The sequence below is a fragment of the Mytilus trossulus genome, chromosome 13, assembly GCF_036588685.1.
Source record: "Mytilus trossulus isolate FHL-02 chromosome 13, PNRI_Mtr1.1.1.hap1, whole genome shotgun sequence".
Classification (NCBI taxonomy): domain Eukaryota; kingdom Metazoa; phylum Mollusca; class Bivalvia; order Mytilida; family Mytilidae; genus Mytilus; species Mytilus trossulus.
In genome coordinates, this window is record NC_086385.1 from 36,888,611 (window position 1) to 36,915,995 (window position 27,385).

General features: G+C 31.0%; 1 protein-coding gene across 1 annotated transcript in view; it reads left to right on the top strand.

Annotated features, from left to right (window-relative positions):
* Window positions 1-266: 266 nt before the first annotated feature.
* LOC134694343 (low-density lipoprotein receptor-related protein 2-like) overlaps window positions 267-27,385 on the top strand; it is a 111,325-nt gene continuing 84,206 nt past the window's right edge. Inside the window, exons 1-24 of the mRNA XM_063555348.1 lie at window positions 267-396; window positions 2,201-2,323; window positions 3,723-3,839; window positions 4,558-4,680; window positions 5,759-5,878; window positions 6,544-6,681; window positions 7,348-7,505; window positions 7,779-8,002; window positions 9,385-9,594; window positions 10,088-10,293; window positions 11,708-11,824; window positions 12,304-12,525; window positions 13,559-13,754; window positions 14,319-14,495; window positions 15,075-15,163; window positions 15,893-16,033; window positions 17,716-18,000; window positions 18,554-18,667; window positions 22,185-22,304; window positions 22,834-23,070; window positions 24,040-24,168; window positions 26,140-26,265; window positions 26,614-26,745; window positions 27,255-27,374. Of these exons, the coding sequence (XP_063411418.1) occupies window positions 7,395-7,505; window positions 7,779-8,002; window positions 9,385-9,594; window positions 10,088-10,293; window positions 11,708-11,824; window positions 12,304-12,525; window positions 13,559-13,754; window positions 14,319-14,495; window positions 15,075-15,163; window positions 15,893-16,033; window positions 17,716-18,000; window positions 18,554-18,667; window positions 22,185-22,304; window positions 22,834-23,070; window positions 24,040-24,168; window positions 26,140-26,265; window positions 26,614-26,745; window positions 27,255-27,374 (2,956 nt within the window). The 5' untranslated portion in view covers window positions 267-396; window positions 2,201-2,323; window positions 3,723-3,839; ... (2 more) ...; window positions 6,544-6,681; window positions 7,348-7,394. The remainder of the gene's footprint in view (window positions 397-2,200; window positions 2,324-3,722; window positions 3,840-4,557; window positions 4,681-5,758; window positions 5,879-6,543; window positions 6,682-7,347; window positions 7,506-7,778; window positions 8,003-9,384; window positions 9,595-10,087; window positions 10,294-11,707; window positions 11,825-12,303; window positions 12,526-13,558; window positions 13,755-14,318; window positions 14,496-15,074; window positions 15,164-15,892; window positions 16,034-17,715; window positions 18,001-18,553; window positions 18,668-22,184; window positions 22,305-22,833; window positions 23,071-24,039; window positions 24,169-26,139; window positions 26,266-26,613; window positions 26,746-27,254; window positions 27,375-27,385) is intronic.

The window sequence follows — 27,385 nt, forward strand, 5'->3', positions numbered from 1 at the left end:
TTTTTTTTGCGACCATCAAATCCCAAATTGATGCCATCGGAGCTTAAAATACAATATTGTTATCTCCATTCTAATGAAACCGACAGAAAACTACTGTAAAACATGTATTTAAAATTTGTCGAGTGCCGTCTGGGCTTGTGCGTACGTCCCATAGCATCAATTGTCAGTTGATGCCATGTAAGAAAGTGACGTTATCCAATCAAAATAAACGTTACAAATGTTGTTGCATTAGAATTATTAAATGTATTTTTATTTCAGCAATAGGATGTAAAACATCATGTACCAATGAACAATTCCAATGTAAAAATTGTCGCTGTATCTCAAAGTCATTGACCTGTGACTCTAAAAACGATTGTGGAGATAATTCAGATGAAAACCAACTTGAGCTGCATTGCGGTATGTATTTAATTTATATCCAGTGTGTTCTAAGTTCTGTCTGCCCGACAAAATATCAGACAAAATATCATTGGGTCATGCAGTCTGACAAAATTATTTAGATTTTTTCAGTTGAAAATATTAAATTTCCTTTTCAGACGAACAAATCCTAAAGCTGTTTAAATTGACACCGACTGTTTGTCTGATCTACAGAAAAATGTAGAATTTTGTAGATCTTTCATAATAAAAAAAGATGTGAAACAATGGGGTATAATACACCTAATCGCTATTCCATTCCGGATAAGTTCTAAAATTACACAACTTTTCATCCAGTTGAAGCTATCTCAGGGACCCTGTTCTAATAATTCACCATGCATGATACTTTTTAATGAGACCTGTTTAAAGTACTGTAAATACTTCTGACAAAATATGTTTTTACTTCAATTTTAATTTCGAAAAAAGTGGATCATACTATATCAAAGTTTCTTGATGATCACTTTCTAAAGTTTTTTCTCCCTCAGCTCACTACTGATAACCTCCATTTTTCAGCCGGTGACCTAAACAGGAAGTTGTATAAATGACTGTTTTTCCCGGAATGGACTAAATAGCAATAAGGTGTATTTAAATGAAGTCCTTTGCATTTCATGGATTCTGTGATGCAGATGGACCTAAAAATTTGACATTTCTTACTTTTTATGTGACAATATTTCTGTATATGAGGGTCTGTATACATGGTATAGGGTTTGCACAAAGAAGAAAAATGGGAAAGTGATGGGTTAAAAAAATAGAGCAAGCATAAAACTGTATAGTACCCATATAAATCAATTCTGTTTGCCTTAATTGCTTAATCCTTCTTGTTACATGAATTAACCTTTTTGAAAATAGGGTCTTAATGAGCATGATGAGGTAACCCACTTACATGTACATCACAAGGTCACGTTACAAGGTTGTCTCTGGTCACCAGGTTACTTTAAAATAAATCAAAACCTTCCAAAAAATGGTATTAAACATTTATAAAGGTACATGTAATAGTCCCTTATTTTATAACAAGATATCAGGTAGCAAGGTTGACTGCAAACTTTACAGTTCAGCCCATTGCCAGATTAGATATTATTTGAGTTCTTAGATATCACAAAGTTATCCTTGGAAGAAAGATTAACAAATTGATGTGATTTCATGTTAAGAATTACCTTGTACATGTTGTATTAGCGTGATTAATTAAAGGCATATGATACTTAAAAAATGATGATATTTAATATACTTCAAAGGCTATATGTACATTGTAAGTACATGTATTAACATTAAAACACATGTGCATACAGTTTCTTTGACAAGAAATCTTTAATTTTATAGGAATCGTCAGAATTTTTTTTATGTGCTGCTATTGAATTATATAGCCTACTTAACTATACTCTTAGACAACTTTTCTGTATGCACTGACTTTAATCGTAAAAAATTCTGCAATATTGTGCATGAAAAACTTTGATTAAGTTTTTTAAATGTCACAAGATGTATGTGCACAGAGAATTTAATTAGCATACATTGGTTCATTAGTTTGCTCAACTTTGTAATCACTAGAAACTTGTTTCATTTGACTGTAATCCTTTCTTACATGTACATGTCTGATGTGACAATGCATCTTTTCAGAATTTAATTGTCAATGACGTTATTGATTGAATTTTGATTTTGTTGGACCTCATTAGACAATCACAGCATTTTGGTTTACTTTTTATGAAAATTTTATCCAGAATGCATAAGATTCTATAAAGGAAAGTTGAGGATGTATTATACCATGTATATGATCTATGACTGTTTTTATTTCTAGGCTGTAAATTTCCATGTTCTGATGAGCAGTTCCAATGTAATAATTGTCGCTGTATAGCAAAGTCTTGGACATGTGACCACAAAAATGATTGCGGAGATAATTCAGATGAATATGCACATTGCTGTATGTATTTAATTAGTTTGCTATTCATTTGATAAAAATAAACCTTAGGAGGGAAAAATAGTTGTTAATATAAAAAAGAAGATGTGATTGCCAATGAGACAACTATCCACAAAAGACCAAAATGACACTAAAACATTAACAATTATAGGTCACTGTATTCAGAGATTAAAAAATGGGATATAGAAATAATGAAAAGTACATACAAAAACATGAGCCATGAAAGTCACCAAATTGTACTTGTAACAAATAACATATTTGGTTATAAAAATTTAGTAAAATTAAGTAATGCATTAAAATGATTTATTTGTGAATATAAAGTAGGTAAAAATTATGAGAGCACAAACGAAAAATGTAAAAATTACAATTATAGTATTACTATAATATATCATTTAAAACAGCATTTTTTTTTAACAAAAGATCGTTGTCATTTTTCAACCAATTTTCATATGTTTATCCTGTTTTAAAACAGATAACAAGAGTTTCTAAGAATTTATGAGTTTTTCTTCAATTTTTTCCCCATGTAGTTAAATTAGTTAAACAATTGAAAGCTTGTCCAAAATGTTTCTAACACAATGAAGAACAGTCTGTAATTAACATTAACATTAGAATTAATCTTGATACATGAAATTTGTGCAGAGATATAAATTTAAACATTGGGCCTTTTTAAAATAATCTCTAAAATAGGAGATGCATGACTTCAATACTTAAATGTTGATAATTTTTAATAATGTAGGTTAAAACTGCTGGTAAAGTTGATTACATCAATTGAAAACATATTTAGTAAGGTGTTGAAATAAAATAAAAAAATCTCAATCAATTCTATACTAAAGGTGTACAACTTAAATGTATTCACAACTTGTATATAAAGTATCAATGATTTCTGTTTAAAAAAAGGTTGAGGATGAACACGGATGCGTCCACTTTCATTTTTGACAAAAAACATCTGAAAAGTGATTTTTTTTGGCATATTTGATAGATTATTAATATTTAAGCTTGAATCAGAGCGTTTTTAAATGCTCAATCAGTTAAAATTGTTCTCTTAAACTAATTGAATCAATTTGAATAGACACTTTTGAAAGTGTTTAAAAAGTGTCCAAAATCTTTCGTCAGATGAACCTGAAACTTGAGGCCAAAATCGTCCCTTACCGGACCTACTCCTTTGTCATTTTTAGAATATCATGGTCCACCTTTAGCCACGGCATTCAGCAAAATTGGTATCCAACAAATAATGATGAATCCAAAGTATTTCTTAATTTTACGGGAAAATGAAATACCCTAAATTTTCTGCAGAAAATTCACTTTCTGTTGCAAAAATCACATCATATATTCATTTACATGTAAGTGGTGTACCTACATAATTATTATTGATATTTCCTTTTGAATTTTCTTTTTTCTACAGCTTACCCAGTTTGTAGCGGGAACCAGTTCACATGTGCCAATAAACAGTGTATACCACAAAAGTGGGTGTGCGATGGCAATAACGATTGTAATGATAACTCTGATGAAGCAGGCTGTGGTAAGGTTGGAAGAGAGGGGTTAGGGGGAATAATATTTGTGGATACTGTAAACCAACTTATTTTTCGCGAGCGATTTATTTTCGCGACTTTCTCGAGTAGAAAAATAACGCGAATATAAATCGTCACGAATATGTGAATCTTGGATCTTTCCTCATTTTAAAAGCTTCATCAAATAAATCAGAAAATCGCGAAATTAAATAGCCACTAAGTGGTCAAGAAAGGTTAAACACGAAATAAAGTATCCGCGAAAATAAATTAGTTTACAGTAGTCGGGGATAGACGTGGGTTTTTTAATTGATGTGTGAACATGCATAAAAAGTTAAGATGTGTTTATTTGGATCCATAAATATTTTTTGATATATTTTATTATCTGGAATGGCGCCTCTGCTTTCAAACATCCTGGAAACGTCCCTGATCCTATCAAGATCAGTCAATCAGCGGAGAGCTCAAAAGACTACTATTTTGAATTTTATTAAAGTTAACAAAACTTTGAATTTTCGAAAAACTAAGGATTTTTTTAATCCCAGGCATAGATTACCTTAGCCGTATTTGGCACAATTTTTTGGAATTTTGGATCGTCAATGCTCTTCAACTTTGTAATTTTTTGGCTTTATAAATATTCTGATTTGAGCGTCACTGCGTCCTAAATTATAATCCTGATACCTTTGATAATTAATTATTCTTGTGATCAATCAATCTGAGATATTTTGATTACAGATAATTATGAATGTGAGCCTAATGAATGGTCCTGTCCGTCGACAGGCAAATGTATTTCTGCACAACAAGTCTGTGATCAAGTAAAAGACTGCAGACTTGGAGAAGATGAAGAGAAAACTTGTAGTATGTATTAATAAATTTATGGCGAACACGTTGTAGCAATTATAGTATGCTTCAATGCTTGTAAATTGATGTGTTATATATGTTATATTTATGAACAAAAAGAGATGAGACATACTATAGCCAATGAGACAACTATCCACCACAGTTGAAATGAAGTGGATGTTAGCAGTTATTGGCAACCATACAACCTTCAACAATGAGAACACCCATATTGTGTAACAATTTACACAAAAAAACCAAATAAGACAGACATGGACCGAGGACAACAAATTATCTATAGCCTGACTTGGGACTGAGGCACATAAAGAATGTGGCATGGTTGTAATACAAGGCATAGATTACCTTAGCCTTATTTGACACAAGTTAAGTGAAATTTTGGGTCCTCAATGCTCTTGAACTTTGTACTTGTTTGGTTTTATAAATATTTTGATCTGAGTGTCACTGATGAGTCATATGTAGACGAAATGTGTGTCTGGGGTATTAAATTATAATCCTGGTACATTTGATAACTATAAACATGTTTGTAAACACTCAACCCTCCCATAACCTGGGACAGCTGTGTAACTGCACAACATAAGAACAAACTAATAATCAGTTTTTAATGGTTTTACTCAAAAAAGATTGATACAAGGCACAAAATCAACTGTTACATTAAAACAAAAGACACAAATCATTGAACAGTTACTGAATGCTAGTAAAATATTAAACTTATTGCTTGCTAAAAAGTTATGACAATAGACCTGCTTAAGGTGGTACCCAACACTTTAACTAGAATGAATTTGGCTTGTTTAATTTTCTTGAAATTTTGACAAAGTATTTACTTTGACCTTTTGACAAAAATATAAGAAAAAAAATAATTTTGAACCAACCGTTTTATCAGAAAAATTACACTGGTTATATAGCAGTTTGACAAACACCAATTTTGATCATTGAGAAGCTTAATATTCCTTTTATAACACAACATAATTAAAAGGTTAAGCTGATTTTACAGAGTTATCTCCCTGTAGTGTAAGGTACCATCTTAAATTGATTACCAAGAAATAAATTGTGTTGCTGTATTTTCTGTCTTTCTTTTCAGGTAGAACTTCTTGTACAACATTGAATTGTGAACATGAGTGTTACCCTACTCCATTGGGAGGAAGTTGTTACTGTAAACCAGGCTATGTTATTAACAAAAAAGACAATCGTACTTGTATAGGTATGGCAAAAATCTGATGAAGGTTTTATGTTAATGCTAAACATGGTTACTCTATGAACAGTCTGTGCCAAACTGTTTTATGGTTTGTCTGACCGAAACAGAAATTTGAACATTTCTACTATATATTCAACTATAAAATCTTAAAATTTATGTCTCTCCGAATGATTTTTTGTCTGACATTTTGTCTGTCAGACAGAGTTTGGGAAACACTGCATGCACCCTCTTATTCCACCTTTTACTCATTTTGTTATATTGGAAATTTTTTCAGCTGATATTCAATTAGAATTAAAAAAAAAAAATGGAACTCTAATTTAGAAGAAGGTAAAAATGGCTTAGTTGGTATATTTGATTTGTTTGCATCTATTGTGTATGGGCTAAAAAAGTTCAATGTAGGTGCATGTCTTTTACAATTTTTTACATATCATATACCTGTTTATTCTTAAATTAAAGGATATATGAAGCTTAATGCTATCTTTAAAAACTTGAACCATATTTTTGCCTGATGAATAGACTAAAATCTGTGATTGAGACCGAATTCTGTGATGGTTAGCAAAAAGAAAAATCGTCATTTTGAAAGACTGAAATTAGACATGCAAAGTAAACCTACTAAAGGATGCATACTGATTTTTAATTTAGGCAGAATAATTCTTTCTTGTTGTTTTCAGACTTTGATGAATGCGGAGGACATAAACATAAGTATTGTGATCACATTTGTTCCAACTTTAATGGATCTTATAGCTGTTCCTGTTACCCTGGTTACCAGCAGCATGATGGAATACACTGCAGATCTAGAGCAAAGGATGGTACGTTGTTTTTGATTGGCTATCTATTTTTAAGCAAAAGCTCTAATATAATGTATTGAGGATTTGACTTACAAATATCAGATACATTGTCTCTGCAATTTGTTATATGAAAAAATAAATTTGATATATTATAATAGTGAAATTGCTAATTGACGCTAAATAATTTTTTCAAATTTTGTTTTTCCTATTCTAATGCAATACTAGTTAGAGTATAAAATCATTGAGAATATTGTAAATGTAGAGTGATGGCCAAATAATAAAAGAGTTGACACTCAAATCTCTGACCGTAAATTGGGGAATTGATGGGGGATGTAATTCAATTATAATGGTGTATTGCAAGTCATATAGCATTTGAATGGCTAATTGATATTTCCCTTTAAATACTTTTATCAAAGACTTAAAACATTTGTATATATATATAGTATTTGTACATGTTGTATCCCTGAATTATATTTTTACACATTTCTGATACATTTTAATAACTTCCTTTGATATTTTTTTCTTAATTTGTGCTTGCAACAAATGACAGATAGCAGGACAATTTTGGGGGTGTACAAAAATATATTTCAACCTAATACAATTGGAGCATTATATTGTCAAAATGATTGTATTGTAGAAATTATGAATTTAAATATAATAACATGTTTTTTTTGTTCGTTACTTCAGGGGCACCAAGGAAATTATATGTAGCTATTGGTAACAAGGTCATTAAAATGGACCCAACAGGAAGTGACCAGGAGGATGTTTTAAAAGTAGAAGTTGATGACCTAGATTTTGACATCAAACGAAACCTCATGTTCTGGATTGATGGGGAAGAGAAAAAGGTAAAATAATGCAAAATAATGCAAAAGTTTTTCTTCACTTTGTTATGGTTTAAGCAACCGATATTATATATCCAATCAAACAGAACTTTCTATTTACAGCATAAATACATGTTCTGTACCAAACATAACAAACTAGCATCGATAAATGTACCACTTTGATAAATATAAATATGTTCTTGTTTCAGATGTTGTATTATTTTTGTTACCTTATTATATTATAAATTGAGAGCAGTTATTCATTTAATATAGTTGTTATTGATTTTTTGTTAACAGATATATGAGAAAAATATTCGAACATTAGTTAAAAGTGTTCTACCTATCAAAAGTTTATATAGACCAACATCATTTGCATATGACTGGATTGCTCAGAATATTTATTATGTGGATGAAAGGGCAAAGATCATTGGTGTATATTCCTACACAACAAAGAAACAGAGAGATGTTATCAGCGATAATCTCCAGATTCCACGAGGATTAGCTGTAGATCCAAATGCTGGGTTAGTAGACTACTGTGGATTTATTAATATTCGTAGGATACCAATTTTTCGTGGATTTCGTGGGTAGGGGTTAACCACGAATTTAAATGTTAACAAATTGTAAATTTTCTATAGGTGTAACACCACTAATTCGGGCCCGGCCAGAAAGCACATACCAGAAAGTAGTACATGTTTAACGCAAAATAGTTCCTACGCATGAGTGTAACTTTCAAAATATGTAAGATATTTAGGTATTGTTGGCATCAAATGAAAGCTTAAGGACTGGTGATCATTGTAGAACCATTTTGGACTTTTAATTTTAATATTTAAAAAACTGCAGCAAATTTTAAAAGAGGGTACATTTGGTCTGTTTGTCAGATCTGAAGTACCTGTTTTGGTACATCCGAATTTTCGGGAACCAGTTCTTTCTTATATGCCATGTAAGGTATGTTGATTTTTTCAGTAGAAGACACCATAAAGTGTTGCTTTGACATGCAATGATTGCCACTTTATTTGAACTTAAAATTAAAGAGGTGTGCCTGGTTGAAATGGAGGAATTTAACATAGAAAGTAATGGGACCATGAATTAGTGGTGTACATCCTATATGTTTTATATGCAGAGATAGGCATAACCACGAAAATCAAATATCCACGAAATGCAATTTTTTGTCAATCCACGAAAATTGTTACCCACAAAATAAATGAATCCACAGTAGATTATTGTTTCTGTTTAAATAATTCACAAGTATTTTAGACTTTATAGACTTGACATTATTTGGTTCTTGACTGAAATGAATGAAAAATCAAGAGAAAATCATTTCCAGCTGAATTTTAGATAGATTATATCTCTAAAACAAGGACACAAACCTGTCATTTTTTCTGCTTTTTAGTTCCATTGTAATAACAATTTATAACTGATCATAAGTAGCAGACATATTTATAGGAAATATCTGGTAAAATCTATATATAGTGACATAGTCTGACACTCAAATAGCAGAACTTTTAATTGTACAGAAGAACTCAATGAAATTTTGCCTCGTGAATCTTTGTGGGAGAAAATGCCAGGCTTGAATATTTGGCATAATTTCTGATATTAGAAAAATACCCAGTCTGGTCCTTGGCTAAATAATCTAAGGCAACCCTTCTTTCGCTGTTCTTAGCAAAGATTTGATATGGGAACTAACTCATTAAATGAGAATTCTAATAATTGAGAAATAAAAGAATGTGTGTCTCTTAAAAGCTAAGCTTATAACAAATAAAGAAGACGACATAAAAAAAATGATTTTAAGAGTTGTTTCTCCCAATTAAGGTCTATCTCCTTAAAACAAAGATATTTATTATTATTACAACTTCTATCAGTCATCTTTTTGAAACACATTTAAAGTTTCTTCTTATTTTTCCAGGTACATGTTCTTTTCTGACTATGGGAGTAAACCTCATCATGATGCCAGAATTGAGAGAGCTTTTATGAATGGTAGTCATAGATACACATTCCCAATAAAGAAGGTGGTGGCTCCATCTAGTATTACATTAGATTTAGTTACTAAACGGCTGTATTGGACAGATTACCGATTGGACCATATCGGCTGTGTGGATTATGATGGAAAGTTTAGGTAAAATATATCATGTTTTCAAGAACAGTATTAACTTTTGTGCTATGGTATATCTCCTTTATTACATACACGGTTTAAAAAATCTGAGAATATTAAAGCTAATGATTTAAAATTACAATAGTATTGAAAGTGGCTTTGAATACCAATCAGTTAATCAATCAATGTAATGATATATATAAACTTCAAACAATGTTAAAATTGGCACTGTCAGAAAACTTCAGATCCTAGAAATGGAAAAATGTCTTTTTACTAAAAATAGCATATATTTTTTGTCAAATACGTACAATGACAAGGGGGAATGGCTTATCAATATTCATATATCCCATCAAATGGAGAAATATGAAAATTATTTATATTATCAGAGCAAACTCGTGAAAAATACACTGAAAGATAAAAGAAATTACATGATAAACACATTATCTATCAACCGATCAAAATCCTGGATACTCATATAAGGTGTAATAATGGATAAAGAATACATTTTATACTTCAGTTTCATGGTTCTATCTGGTGGTTCCAATATTCCAGCAGCCGTCAGTCTGACTCTCCTTGATGACAAATTATACTGGGCAGACAGGACTCAGATAGGGATCTCTAGAATTGACAAGCTTGGCAAAAATAAAGTCGCAGCAATATTCAGAGACAAAAAAGCACAACCTAATGCAGTTGTAGCTTATCATACCTCGTTACAACCAATTGGTATGTTTTATTTATTTATTAACATGGCTGGATTATTGATGAAGAGTTTTATGGTTATGTCACATGGTGGCATACTGTTTAATTCCATTTTATAAAAATACGGAGATGTGGTCTGAAACAACTATCTATACATATAGTTGACTTAAGGGCATACGATACATTTACAGGGAAGGTAATGACGTTGCTAACGTAATTTGTTATTTTCGCGACGTCAAACTGTGACATATCGGGAAAAGATGCATTTTTCGACTGATTTTTATCATTCAAACTGATTTAATTTGAAAACGAGTTCATGGACCCCTATTTTTCAAAACGGCATTTTGTTTCATTTGGCAGGGAGATAATGTGACCCAAATTTTATGAAACTGTAAATAGTGGATTTTTTTTAAATTTTGATAAACATGCAGTAAAAAATGACGTTTTTCATCAATTCATGAACATTTGATAAATATGAATTATTTCTGAATAAAAAAATGCATATTTTTTAAGAATATTTATAAAATACAGACATTACCGATTATTTAACAAAAAACAATTTGTGTTTATCTTTTATAACAAAAAAGTTATGTCTTTCTTTCGTAAAAGAAATTATGGCCACAAATCTGAATTTTGAACAAATATACAAAATTTCGACCTCATTTTACTCAAAAAGTAGCACATGAAGGTATATTTTTTATTACATATTTGATTTAATCAGGTAAAAATTAGCCTATATGTAAATTTTCACGACCTTGTAAATACAGGATCAAAACTGTATCTTATGCCCTTAAAAAGGCCCCAACATGAAAAATATGAAAGAATTAAATTTAGACAACTGATAACCTATTTTACAACAAAACAATATACGAAAAACAATATGACAGATGTCAAACAATGATAACCACTGAGCTACAGGCTCCTGACTTGGGGACAGGCACATAAAGAATGAGGTGGGGTTAAATATATTTGTGAGTGCTAAACCCTGCCCGTATTAAAATATATCTGGAACAGTGATTTAACAGCACAACAGAAGAACAAACTTTAAAAATCAGCTAAAAAGGACTAACTTATCAGATCGATATCAAGAAAAACATTTTGTATGCCAATGAAATTTATATTTTTAAATGTTATTGACAAATTTTTTTCCCCCTATTTACTGAAAAATTGTTTCAACAATATTGTTTGAGAGTAATTTGAGCAATGACACAGTTATTTCCATTCATAAAAAACATATACCGGGTATATATAGGCATGAGTTTTGAATGGAGACATGTAATTAGACAAGTCAAAGTCACAAAATAAATAACCAGAAAACTCAGTATAACTCACTACCTAGGAAGATTAACTAGGATCTCAAAATAAGTTAAATAATTTAGTTGTATCCCTTTGACTGCCCTTATATGGAGGTTTGACTGAATATTTATTTTCTATTTAGGACTTAATTCCTGTGATGGTGCTACTTGTGAACATTTTTGCTTACTGACCCATTTAGGACATTCATGTGCTTGTAATACAGGATACAGACTACAGGATAATGGCATTAATTGTACTAGTAAGTATTGAATAAGATGATGTGGTATTATTGGCTATGAGATAACTCTCCACAAGAGATCAAATGACACAGAACGATCAAAGGCACTCAAATTAATTAGAAATGGGTGGTTGCATTTTTCGTAGAACTTTGTTCGAATTATATGTAAAACAAAAAAGTTTATTTTATGGGTAGCCACTGGCCAGGGTGTTAAAAAAGTGCCTCTTATCTCTAATGTGTTTAATTTTGGAACAGCCCCAAGATTCAAGATTCACTGAGTATATATATTATAAAAGGTGTTTTCAAGAATTGATTATACTGGAGGTTTTCAAGGTACCTCATATTGATAAAATAGGATCAGTTATATAATAATGCAATATATTTCCAATTAAAATTGAATTGATGAGAGTGTAGGGGAAACGTGTTTTCTAATTCCCTGTGCTTTTAACTTTGGTATGGTTCTAAGTAAAACATTATAAAATGGGTATTTATATTTTCAGAGATAGATAAATTTCTACTATATGCTGCCAAGTATTCTGTACGTGCTGTTCCTATCAATGAGTCTGAGGCTAGTGATGCCATGTATCAAATGTTTGCTAAGAACAGCGGGAGAAGGGGAGTTAACTATGTTGCCCTAGATTATTTGGCCGAAGACCAGACTGTGTACTTCTCTGATATCAGAAATTATGCTATCATGAAAGCAAAGGTTGATGGGTCTGAAGGTAATCATAATTTTTCTTTAGATACAATCTTTCGTGTATTTCATAGGAAAAAGGTAAACCATGAAATAAAATGATATTATAAGCTATTTAGACATTTTCTATTTGCTTGTGTGCCGAATTTGGCAAATAAATTCACACTTACAAAAGGTATTCACAGTATGTCTTTGTACTGTTATAGATTCATAGCATGGAATCTTTGAATGAAAATAGATTAAAATCATCCATGCATTACCGGTACATATATCTTTTACAGTATTAAGGGAACCAATACTTTTGACTTTTCTCTTTATATTTCAAACTTTTCCTTTTAACAGTGAAATACACTTAACTTCTGAAAGGAATATTCATCATTTTGAATTTCAGGCAACCCTCTCAATAATATTTTTCTGTTTACCTAAAATTTACTAGTACTCACTACTGTGAACAACAAAATTTCAGGATCATTTTTTTTAGCAACCTTCACGGCAAAAAAGTATTACAAAAATGAATTGGTTTGTAATACTGTGGATTCATTTTTATTAGTTGGGTACTAATTTTCGTGCATTTCGTGGATACAGATGAACCACGCAATTAAGTATTCAATGAAATACAAATTTTCTACAAGGTAATATGCAGATTTTTGCAAAACCATGAAATCAAATATCCATCACATGCAAAATTTCCTCAATCCACGAAAATTGGTACCCACAAAAATAAATTAATTCACAGTAAATGATACTTGGATTTTCTTATATATGAATATATATCAATAAAGTCCACTAGAAATGGTCAAACTATGAAAGAGAATCTGTGAAAATAAATAAGTTTATAGTCCTGTTAATTCAGAAATTATTGATCTAAGCATATTAATTATGAGTTTGACAAACCAATTTTGAAGTTCATTATTGTACAGTATCAAAAAGCTCCATAAAGAATATATGTATCATATAAAGAAACGAGTTTTAATTTTGGGGATTCAAATAGCTGCATTATTCACATTATCAAAAACCTCACAATAATTTCTGAATTTACAATATTTATTTCTCTGTTTCAGATCCCACCCCATTAACAGTAAAAGAAGTTAGATCAGTGGAAGGATTGTGTGTGGACTGGATCTCTAGGAACCTGTACTATACTGATTTCTTTCTTGGACTAGTTTCCGTTCTGAATCTGGACCAACCAAAAGATAGAAGGATTCTAATATCAGGTGTTGGTAAACCTAGATCTGTTGTTGTTCATCCCCTAAAAGGGTAAGTTCATCTATTAAGTTTGGATGTTTAAATTTACGCAGGTACCAATTTTTGAAAAAAAAAAAAAAAAATCAGCTTTTTCTATGATATAAAATTTCAAAATTTCAATTGATTTTTCATAGATCCTAGATAATATCGCATTTTGTTTAACACATTTATTTGTGTTTTAATTTTATATTTTAAAGGAGTAGGTTTTGAAAGCAGTCTTGTTTATCCCTAATGATTAGTCCTTTGTTTCACGATAAAAAGGGTTTCAAGATATGAAAGAAAGTTAGGTATGACTATTTTTGTCAGGCTTTATGATCCTTTATTGATGTGTTCACTATTTGTTTCCAGTCCAAAAAAACCAATGGAAATTGACTGTCTTTGTTGAGATATATTTCCTATCTAGTCTGACATTGATTTAGTTATGATTCATTATGATAATGGATCCTTATTTTATTTTTTTTATTTTTAGCTAAAAAAAGGGTTGATAATAGACCCCAACCAAACCTTATGTCCTAAATTCTAAAGAATATTTATAAGAACTTGAAATTTTATTGAAGTATGAACATTTATTTTCAGTTGGTTGTTTTATTCTGATTGGATGAAGAACTCGATGCAGAGTCCCTATATAGCTAGATCTTATGGAGATGGGACTAACATGACAAAAATCAGACAGTATGAGCTGGGATGGCCGAATGGACTAAGTCTAGATATAAGTACTGATAGATTGTACTGGGTTGATGCTTACTTTGACAGGTAAGTCTTGGACTTATTGGGTCTAGATATGAGAAGATGTGGTACACAAATCTCAATCAAAGTCACAATTTGTAAAAGTAAACCATAATTATAGGTCAATGTACATCCTTTAACACAGAGCCTTGACTTACACCAAACAGCAGTCTAGGCATAAACTGATAGATTTATACAAACAAAGCAAGGAAGTCGACCAAACCTTTATACTACAAGCATTAGGAAAATAGCTCTAAAGATTACTGTAAATTCAGAAATTATTGCGTGCATTTATTATTGTGATTTTGTCATTTTAAACTTTAATGCGATTTTAATTATTACGATTTGAAAAAAATTCTGTTAATTCATGTAAAACATTTCAAAATGTGAGTTTAAATTATTGCATTTTAAACTCTCGCATTTTTCACAATAATAAAAACCTTGCAATAATTTCTGAATTTACAGTAAATAAATACAGATGAGCCTGCCAGTTATACCTTATGTGTAAAGTTTTTACTTTAAAATTGCGTGATTAACTACAATTTGAAAGAAATGAATTGAAATATTTTTGAAAAACAAAACATGACATTTTCTTGTATCTTTTAGGATTCAGCACTGTGATTTAGACGGAGAAAATGTAAAAACTTTAGAAGGAATTCATGTTGCTCATCCATTTGGTATAGCTGCATATAAAGGTAATTATAACGCAACAACGTTTGAAACGTTCATTTTTGATTGGATAATGTCATTTATTTACATGGCATCAATTAACAATTGCCATCGGAGCTTAAAATACAATACAGTTATCTCTTAATTATTGTTAAATCATTTATGGGATAATCATACATTTAAAAAAATTCCTGGACTTTAAACATTTATTTTTTGTAGCTTTTGGCTTTAATAATTACATTTGCAAACTTTTTGAGTTTTGTAAATTTTCAAAATGAAACATGCAAAATCATTGTTACTGCATTAGATGCAATATAATGTATAAAAGTTATACAAGACTGGTGAATTGGAAGTGTTTGGTCCATTAGGTTAAATGTGTAATGTTTTGATGCTGTGGAAATAAACTTTTTTATTCCTTCAATGGTAGAAAAAATGAAATTAATGCTTATACATAATGACAACTTATAATGTTTGGCTTGTATATTTTCTTTATTAAAAATGCATTTTCAATTTATGGAGAATTGTTTCAAATCTTACATAAATTGACAATGGAAATAAGACAGCTTAGATGAGTTCTAAGGTAAAAACAGCAAATATCACAGGATAGTCTAGGGACTTGTTAATTCAAAATGGCTAATTTATAAATATTAATGTTCTGTTTTCTTTTCAATTTTGAATTTGTGTCACAAAACTTTAAAAAATTTATTGATACTTAAATTTGAAATAACAGTATTTGGATTTAACTTTAATTACAGATTTCATATTTTTCTCTGACTGGAAGCTTGAGTCTATTGTCCGAGTAAACAGACGAGGGGGAAGTGATGTCACTTTAAGGAAAGGCGTGTCATATTTGAGGGATGTATTGGTGTATGATCAAGATATGCAGAAGAAACCAGGTTTTAACTTAATTAAACATTTATTGCCCTATTCTAGCGATCTCTACATTATGCGTCATAAATGCACATAAATTCTGAACCAAATAGCCATTTCAGACTATGGGTAATCTGATTGTTCGTACACAAAATGATGTGGCTGAATTTCCATTGTTTAGAACGTTTTAAACAATCACAATGTTTTGGTGTACAGTTTTGAAAATATTACCCAGAATGCAGTGGGAGATGTCCTCTTCTGAAGAAAATTTCCTATATTGTGAATTGCGACAGAACTATTGTTTTTTCAACCGGTTTATACATATTTTATTTACTATTGCAGACAAATAGTTAAATGTCAATAAAAACACTATTTTTTTAAATTAATTATTTTTTTAACAACACTGTTTGAACAATATTAAAGTTCTCAGTTTTAACCTTAAAAAAAAAATTTCTTTATGTTCTAGTATATTTAAGATATAGAAACAGTTGAAAACCCAGCTCTTTCTGTTAAAGAAGGCGATAAATTCTTACTGTAATGGTTACTATAGTAACCAAAATTTTAAAAGTTAATAGAAACAAATAATACAACAATTTTCTACTCAATTAAGAAGTGTTTTATTATAAAAACACCATTTGCATATTAAAGTTTTCAATTTATCTATTACATAGTAATGCAGAACAATTAGATATCAAGTCAACAACATAGGTATCTGTCAAGTTGGATGTAGAAAATGTATAACCTCTGATTTAAAAAAAAATTACCATGGACGGAGAACATATCAATCTATTAGTTCAATAATTTACGTGTCTGCCCTTCAATTTTGTGACTCAAGAAAAAAAATAAAAAAATTGGTAACAATTGTATCGAAAAGAGAAAATAGAGTGCACCTTTTTATGTTAAGGCATGTTTGATGTGTATATTCTGTCTTTAAAACATGCAAAGCAAGAGTATTTGATATATCATCTCGCTCAGATTCTATCATTTTTATATATCAAAGCTACAGGTTGACTTTATAACATAAAAAAATCACAGTACAAAAAGATGAAATATATGGGTCAAGTAAAATACCTATCTAATGAATCACAAAAACAGTAGGTGTGTTCGAAAAGTTATTTTTTTATTAAACTGTGCTTGACAACAGTCTTTTAAGTTGGATGATGAAAATGCATATCTTCGAAAAAATTTAATTTTTTGTGTGTGATAACAAGGGTTTATAATCTTCAACCACTGAAAATTTTTGGTCTGCCTTTCCACGAAATATTAAATTAGAATTTTTTTTAAATGTTTAAGATTTTTCGAAAAATTCCACCTGACAACCGATCAGACAATAGTTTTAATTTGAATCAATGCAGACAAGATCATTAACTGATGCCCATTAGCTATTCGATACATTTGTCTTTTAAAATATGACTGACATATAAGGATTTTAATGTTGCTATCTATGTGGATAAATTTATCGGTTTTCAAGAGCAAAATTAGCAGCGCGTCTTCCCTACAATGGCTTCCATTACTACGATTGTGAAAATGAACTGGCGTAAAGGGGAGATAATTTTGACGAAGTAGAATCCTGACTGGAAATAGTAAACCAAAACCATATATCAATCTATGAACAATTTAAATTCTATATCTGCATTATAAATCTTAAGTTCGGGATAAATTACATATAAAAATAAAAAAGAATGAGATTTGATTTCCTCTTTTTCAGATGACCATCCATGTCTACTGAGAAATGGAGATTGTTCACATTTTTGTTTCCCTGTTCCTTATACCAGTGGAATACTAAAGCTAGGGCGTGTTTGTGGCTGTCCTTTCGGTATGAAGTTGTCAGATAACCAGCGTGATTGTGTCATAAATGCTGACGAAAAGAAACAAAGTGAATGTCGTAAGGAATTTTTCCAATGTAAAAATGAGAAGTGTATACCGAAAACCTTTCGCTGTGATGGAGACAATGATTGTATAGATATGTCAGATGAACAGAATTGTGAAAACGGTAAGTGGTAAAAAAACCAAAATAAACCAAAAAAAACATGGGTCTATTTGTATAAATATCAAGCAAAATTTTCTTTCATTATATAAATATATGGAAAAACAAAACTTTCTTCTCTTCTATGATTCTATTTTAAAAAAAGGAGTAAGTTATCATAGAAAAATACATACCTGCCAACTGTCACTTTTTGCGGGGGATTTCCCCATGGAGGCTCCCATATTGAAATTTTGAAAGAGCAATTTTGTCCACAATTCAAACAAAACAATTAATTTGACAATGACTGTAAGCTAATAACAGTATGAAGACGCCAAAAAACAACATTTAAAATGTATTTGCAGACCCTTGAAGGTCTTTTTAGGACTATGAAAGCCATCTGGCACACAAAACCCCCATGGGCATTTTGAAAAGTTGGTAGGTATGAAAATAAGAAGTTGAGTTTATCTTAATATCTATTTATGACAGTAGATATTACATTTTGGATATATGATATTACAAATTCTTGTTTTTAAGGCTGAATTCAGTAAAATTATAAATTAAATTGTTTTATTATTTACAGGAAAGTCCTGTTCATCAAAAGAATTTCATTGTAAAAATAGCCGCTGTATAAACAAGAACTGGCAGTGTGATGGCGATAATGATTGTGGAGACTTCAGTGACGAAACTAAATGTGGTAAGTAACCATGGTAACGAATTTATCTTACTGACTATCTTTATTTGTTGAATTTAGAATAAAGTTGTCTTATTTGCTATCATGATACATCTTTTTATTTCTGTATTAAAGTGTTCAATTACAGTGTATTGAAATAAGCCCCTCCTCCCTACTAACCTAATATTGAATATACACGGTTTCCACGAAGTAGCTTTTAACCAATCATATTCCAAGAAATGTATAGGAGGTAAGATAAATGTACATACATAGTTGGTGTCTATGGTAAAAGCATTGAAACCAATGCAATATGGAAGTTGAATTGGGTCATATATACATTAAAATATATACACTTAGTATGTATAAAAAGAATGGGGATCTCATGAATACAAAAATTAAGTTGTGTATTAAAATTGATCTGCTTTTAAAAAAGGATATTATAATTAAGAAATAATTCATTGGGGCTTGAATATATCGTGATTTTACCACGGGTTGGCCCTTTATGACAAATATTTTACCCTGAGCGATAGTGAGGGGTAAAATATCGGCATAAAGCGACAACCCGTGGTAAAATATAGATATATTCAAGCCCCCATGAATTATTTCAATTCTAATGGGACAAATACGGCAATACTTTCGAATTGAAGCGCTTTAGGTGGAGGCAAATATTTGCCGTACCCATAAATAAACGCACTATTAAATTGGCGTAAAAGAACTGAGTAAACTGAATTAGTTACATGCTTAAACTATTTACAATAAAGTATTTGGATAGTTTTGGATGAATTTAAATGATAATTTACTTATACGTCTTAAATGTATATTAAAAAATGGCTTATAACACATTTTAGTCTCTTGGTTTACGTTTGCTTCTTGTGATGATTTTAGGTTTTACAAGCATGTATTTTCCTGTAAAATCTTACATACTGACGGCAGCGTTCTATGACGTTGGCAACTCATTCATAAAAAAAGAATTTGACGTGGGAGTACGATCAGAACAGCCCAAACAAAATATTCATATTTTACCACGGGTGTGTACTCAAAACGTTTGAAGGACGTCATGTTAGAATGTTATTTTTTCATGAAGAAAAGCAGATTCTGATTATCATAATTTAAAAGTAATAATCTGGGCTGTTTTTCAGCTCAGAAGATTTGTAAATTTAAATTTTATTTGTAGTTTTTATGCCCAGCCTATAGAACTATTTTACATCATATGTTTCATCCAACTTATTTCAGGTTCAATTTATTTGGTCAAGGTAGTATGATGATGTTATCACATCAGCAAGAAACTTAGTTTATTTACTTACATCTGTTCATTGATATGTTTAATTACTGTTTTGGCCCAAATTTTAAGGTTCACTGAAAATGAAAATCTGATGGTAGGAAAGCAATTCATTCTGAGGTTTAAGCTTTTTGTTAAGGTAAAGTTCAATACAATAAATCTGTGGCCACATCAACATGAAACTAAATAAATGGTGTCCTTTGCACACATAATCTTCTATTTTATTTTTTTCTAGCTCAGAAGACTTGTAATAGAGAACAGTTCCAGTGTAATTACACATTGTGTATTCATTTTCTAGCTGAGAAGACTTGTAATAGACAACAGTTCCAGTGTAATAACACATTGTGTATTCATTTTCTAGCTCAGAAGACTTGTAATAGAGGACTTGTAATAGAGAAAAGTTCCAGTGTAATAACACATTGTGTATTCATTTTCTAGTTCAGAAGACTTGTAATAGTGAACAGTTCCAGTGTAATAACACATTGTGTATTCATTTTCTAGCTCAGAAGACTTGTAATAGAGAACAGTTCCAGTGTAATAAAACATTGTGTATTCATTTTCTAGCTCAGAAGACTTGTAATAGAGAAAAGTTTCAGTGTAATAACACATTGTGTATTCATTTTCTAGCTCAGAAGACTTGTAATTGAGAACAGTTCCAGTGTAATAACACATTGTGTATTCATTTTCTAGTTCAGAAGGCTTGTAATAGAGAACAGTTCCAGTGTAATAACAAATTGTGTATTCATTTTCTAGCTCAGAAGACTTGTAATAGAAAACAGTCCAGTGTAATAACACATTGTGTATTCATTTTCTAGTTCAGAAGACTTGTAATAGAGAACAGTTCCAGTGTAATAACACATTGTGTATTCATTTTCTAGCTCAGAAGACTTGTAATAGAGAACAGTTCCAGAGTAATAACACATTGTGTATTCATTTTCTAGTTTAGAAGACTTGTAATAGTGAACAGTTCCAGTGTAATAACACATTGTGTATTCATTTTCTAGCTCAGAAGACTTGTAATAGAGAACAGTTCCAGTGTAATAAAACATTGTGTAGTCATTTTCTAGCTCAGAAGACTTGTAATAGAGAAAAGTTCCAGTGTGATAACACATTGTGTATTCATTTTCTAGCTCAGAAGACTTGTAATTGAGAACAGTTCCAGTGTAATAACACATTGTGTATTCATTTTCTAGTTCAGAAGGCTTGTAATAGAGAACAGTTCCAGTGTAATAACAAATTGTGTATTCATTTTCTAGCTCAGAAGACTTGTAATAGAAAACAGTCCAGTGAAATAACACATTGTGTATTCATTTTCTAGTTCAGAAGACTTGTAATAGAGAACAGTTCCAGTGTAATAACACATTGTGTATTCATTTTCTAGCTCAGAAGACTTGTAATAGAGAACAGTTCCAGTGTAATAACACATTGTGTATTCATTTTCTAGCTCAGAAGACTTGTAATAGAGAACAGTTCCAGTGTAATAACACATTGTGTATTCATTTTCTAGCTCAGAAGACTTGTAATAGAGAACAGTTCCAGTGTAATAAAACATTGTGTTTTCATTTTCTAGCTCAGAAGACTTGTAATAGAGAAAAGTTCCAGTGTGATAACACATTGTGTATTCATTTTCTAGCTCAGAAGACTTGTAATTGAGAACAGTTCCAGTGTAATAACACATTGTGTATTCATTTTCTAGTTCAGAAGGCTTGTAATAGAGAACAGTTCCAGTGTAATAACAAATTGTGTATTCATTTTCTAGCTCAGAAGACTTGTAATAGAAAACAGTTCCAGTGTAATAACACATTGTGTATTCATTTTCTAGTTCAGAAGACTTGTAATAGAGAACAGTTCCAGTGTAATAACACATTGTGTATTCATTTTCTAGCTCAGAAGACTTGTAATAGAGAACAGTTCCAGTGTAATAACACATTGTGTATTCATTTTCTAGCTCAGAAGACTTGTAATAGAGAACAGTTCCAGTGTAATAACACATTGTGTATTCATTTTCTAGCTCAGAAGACTTGTAATAGAGAACAGTTCCAGTGTAATAACACATTGTGTATTCTTGTTTTCAAAATTCCAATAGGGAACCTATTTTATATAATTGTTTAAATAAACCAATTTTTCAAGACGTTTCGGCCATTGGCCTTCTTCAGTTCTTTATTTTTCCTCTCAACTACATGGCTGACTTTACATTTGTATTTCCTTTTCAATCATTGATAAGATGTAGAGCTAAATTGTTATTGTGTATTCATTTTCTAGCTCAGAAGACTTGTAATAGAGAACAGTTCCAGTGTAATAACACATTGTGTATTCACAAGAAATTTATGTGTGACACAGATAATGATTGTGGTGATGCATCAGACGAAGGAAAATTTTGTGGTGAGTTATCTCCCTTATTTGGATATTGATGATGATAACTAGTAAAGATTTTTTATTTGACCAATAGTGAGGGTGACTTAAAGGATATGTACAAGAAGATAATTTATTTGAAGTGAATAAAGCATAGCTTATAATAGTATTAAATCATCCTTTGTTTCTCAATTATTATATATGAAATACAATTTTCTCTATTTTGGGGCTATTTTCACATTTCTTGAGCTGTGTAAGAAATATATTTGTCCTCACTAGTGAAAAATCTGTTCTCAGCAAATGATTGGTTGGAACTTAATATGTGACAAATTTCTTCAGGGAGGCTTTAAAGTAAGGCTAAATATCCTATACATAATATGATCATTATCAAATGAAATATAAAAGGGACTTGGTACATAAATTTATGCTTGTAAATATAACTGCAATTTAGTGGATTTATTTCAAAAATATTTTTTTGCAACAATGAGAACTATAAAAAGTACTTTAGTTTTGCAATAGTCTATTTCTCTTGAATTGATACTGTCAAATTCATTTTCAGGTAAACATGAATGTTCGATTGGATATTTCCAGTGTTTAGACAAGCGCTGTATTCCTTCGAAAAAAATCTGCGATGGAAGCAATGACTGTTTTGATGGGAGTGATGAAATAGATTGTCCTGCTCTCAACTGTTCCTCCAACAGCTGGAAGTGTAGGACATCATGGCAATGTATCCCAAAGAGGAATAAGTGTGACAGGGCACCAGATTGTAAGGACGGCAGTGATGAGGAGGATTGTCGTAAGTTTTTGTAATGAATGAGGGGAGATAACTCATTTAGAAAAAGTTTGTTTTTTTAAATGAAGGGAGATAACTCATTTGGAAAAATGTTTGGTATATTAAATGAGGGGAGATAACTTGTTTGAGAAAAAAAGTTTGTTTTATTATAATGAAGGGAGATAACTCATTTAGAAAAAAGTTTGTTATATTATAATGAAGGGAGATAACTCATTTAGAAAAAATTGTTATATTATAATGAAGGGAGATAACTCATTTAGAAAAAAAACTGTTTGTTATATTATAAAGAAAGAAGATAACTCAGTAGAAAAAAAGTTTGTTATATTGAATGAGGGGAGATAACTAATTTAAGAAATCATACAGACAAGTTGACAGGCTTGGATCATATTGTGAATTTATAGCATATTGTTAATTTATAACAAGTATTTATAAGTGATTGAATATCATGAAAGAACACTTTTTTATTTTTATTTTTTATTGATCTTTTTGGTGTTCAAACTACAGTGCATACATACATACATACATTTTTACAATACATAAGTGATTGACCTATGGCATAGTCATACTATTGATATTTTTCAAATAAGACATAGTAAAAAAACAAATACAAGTAAATGATGTGAATAATCGGTATATGATACTGACTGAACACTTTGTTAAAGGATCCTGGCATTTTGCTCTTCAATTTTCTTTTATATTGTGTACCCCATTACATTTTTATTAAGTCAACTAATACATTTTTAAAAATCCTTTATTTTTCAATACTGTGGATTAATTTTTATTTGTTAGATACCATTTTTGCCTTTTAAACTTTTTTTGATTCAAGTCTGACAGGTGAGTCTTTTGTAGACCAAATGTGCATCTGGCACCAATACAAAATTTCAATCCTAGTATCTATGATGAGTTTATTTATACAATATCTTCTATAAACTTTCTATAAGCTATGAAAATAGTACAATTTATTTATTTTAGCTTTCAGAAGTGACGAGACATGCCTAAAGGAGGAGTTTAGATGTAAGAAAGGAGGGTGTGTTCCTAAGACCTGGAAATGTGATGGACAGGAAGACTGTGAAGATGGGTCTGATGAACCAAACTCTTGTCGTAAGTTTACCTTGTAATAAGGGTGTGTCATGCTTTAAGACCTCCCACTTATACTTCATTTCAATGGCTAAAAATCTGATTGACACCTGATTTTGTTAAACTGCATGATATTTTTATCACATGGTTCAAACTCTGATTGTTTGATAGATATAAGAAGATGTGGAATGAGTGTCAATGAGACAACTCTCAATCCATGTCACAATTTGTAAAAGTAATCTAGTATAGGTCAAATTACAGACTTCAACACAAAGCCATACCTGCCAACTTTCACGATTTAGGCGTGTACTACACGATTTTTACCCTTTGTCACGATTGCACGATCGTGTTCCTGAATAACCCTATAAATAACGATTTGGTGAAAATCTACACGAAAAATATTGTTGTTCCCGATTTTGAACTGTGTCCAATGGAGGAAAATCGTGTTCAGCCAATCAAATTGCGTGTTTCTCATGATCAAATTAATCAGCCAATGAAAAACGTTTTCTCTCAAGATTATTTTAACATGCTAGATATTGAACTTGTGTTGTATTCCTCTGTTTGTTGGTCAGAATTGTAAAAACGTGAACATGGCAAATGATTTTTCAACTGCAAGGAGGTTCTTACACAGAATAAGAATAAAAGCATGGCTGATTGACAAACTTCAATGACGCAGTACGCAGTACTACCATGAAGATAATAAATAGTAGTTTATTCACTAATTTATTGACATTACATGTACACTTGCTGTAACATAATTTTATTTATGTATTCAATCATTTAAAGTATAATGTACTATTCATTATTTTTCACATGGACCCCCCCCCCCCCCCCCCCCCCCACATTAACATGAGGAATCCCTTAAATGAGGGACTACCCTTGACTTATTAACTTAAAAATGGGAAATTCTGACATTATATTTGGAACAGCTTTTCTAAATCAAGAGTCCTATTAATCTGAATAATAAAGAAGATATAAGGCCAAGAACATATCAAAATTCTTGGACATGTGTTGACCATATAATAACAGATAGATCATAAGATGTATAGTTCTTTGGAAAAGTTTCTTCAAATAATATGAAGGTGTGCTCATTTGTACTTAGAAAGTGGGTTTTAATGTCCTAACATTCTAACATTGAGGGGGGGGGGGGGTCCCTAGGTGTTGTTCCTAACCTGATAAAGGTCCTTCTTTGTGTATAATTTTAAATTGGAAAAGTCAACAACTATTTAGTATCCTTACACATGAAAATAATTCCTGGTCTTACAGCTACATGTTCATATGCTGATACAATAACTAGAATCATGCAAATAAACTTAAGAAAAAGGCATGTAAGCTCATCTTACAAATATGACACTTTTCTAGACTACAAAACAGCACGCACAAAATAGTCGTCGCAAAGAATTGTAAACTTTGAAATTGTTGTCGCGCGCTAAAACCCCCATGGGCATTTTCAAAAGTTGGCAGGTATGCAAAGCCCTGGCTTATACGGAACAGCAAGCTATAAAGGGCCCCATATTTGACTAGTGTAAAACCATTCAAACAGGAAAAACATATACAAACAAGAAACGAGAAACACTTTTGAACCACATCAACAAATGACTACTGAACATCAGATTCATCACTTAGGATTATGGTTCAATATGTGATTGGTTGAGTGTGTATAGTTTAAGACTTAATTTTTTAAGAGAGTTTAAATCATGATTGGTTGACTGAGTATAGTTCACAGCATATTTGTTTGAATTTATAGTTATATGACCCCTTGCTTACAGATTGTTTGTCTTTTGAAGTTATTTCTAGATGTTCCTTTGGTTGTGTTAGACAATGTTAGATGTTTAAACTCTTCTTGTATGTCTATTAATTATGTGAAGATGTATGTAAGACCCATTATTTACAATATATTAACACATGAATGTGGTTTGCCTGTTAATATACACATATGAATGTTTATATGAATGTGCTCGTGTATTCTAATATTTTTGAATTTGTTTGTTACAGCTAATCCCACATGTTCTTTTGATCGTTTCCGTTGTGAGAATGGTCGTTGTGTTTCTAAGTTGTGGGTTTGTGATGGTGATGATGACTGCGGTGACAACAGTGATGAAGACAAAGCCTTAACTTGCCGTAAGTTTTATTGCTATAGAATTTAAGTTTCTGCATACTGTGGATTCGTTTATTTTCATGGGTACGAATTTCATGGAGTGAGGAAAACTTCCATTTTCATGGATGTTTGATTTTGTGGTTTTTCAAAAGTGTACATTTGTACAGTTATACAGGAAATTTGCAATTCTTTCAACATTTAAATCAGTGTTTTCCCTATACCAACGAAATTCTTCTAGTGGTCAAAGAGATGTATGCAGGTATGCAGGATATTTTTTTTCTCATACAGAATGTTTAAATCACCAACATTAGTTAACAATTTAATATAAAACAACACAAATATAAGAGAATAAAAAAGTATTTTATTTTCAGCACCACCCCCCTTTTACTGTCCGAGAGATCAGTGGGAGTGTCCAGGGGATTACAGACAGTGTATAAATAAAACCCAGGTGTGTGATGGTCAACCTGACTGTCCAGGAGGAAATGATGAAAGTCCATTATGTAGTAAGTCTACTGTTGTTATAGGGTTTTGATGAGGACTATTCCAGAGTTAATTGTGGGGGAATGGAGCCAGGTTAAAAGAAGGCTTCTAATTTTGATATCAAATGGGTATTTGGGTTTGTAAACTAGTATTAAGACAGAAATACATACAATTTCTAATTAGAATTGTATGGGTTGTTTTTTTTTGGAGAAAAAAGTGCCTTCCAAGGTGAGTTTATAGAGTCAACATATCGATTAATTCCTTTTGAATAACTGAATACCTTGAATAGGTATTGAGATATTTAAACGTGCATCACATCCGAATAACTTAAAACACTTCAAATTAGCAGTCAACATTTTGCATGTAAAAAAATATATATTATGAATAGGATTTCAGACTTGTTAATTGAATAGTAAGTAAATTACAAGCTTTATAACAATCATATCTTTGAGATGATAAAAAGAACACACACATTCCTGTAGGTTTTCTTTTATTAGGAACATTGTTGATACAATTTCAAATTTCTTTGCAGATAATGATGAATGCTTAGTTAACTTAGGTGGTTGTCAGTTTGAATGTATCCAAACTCCCAGGGGAGCAGAGTGCATCTGTCCTAAAGGGCTGCAATTAAATGGAACTAAAGATTGCATTGGTATGTATATA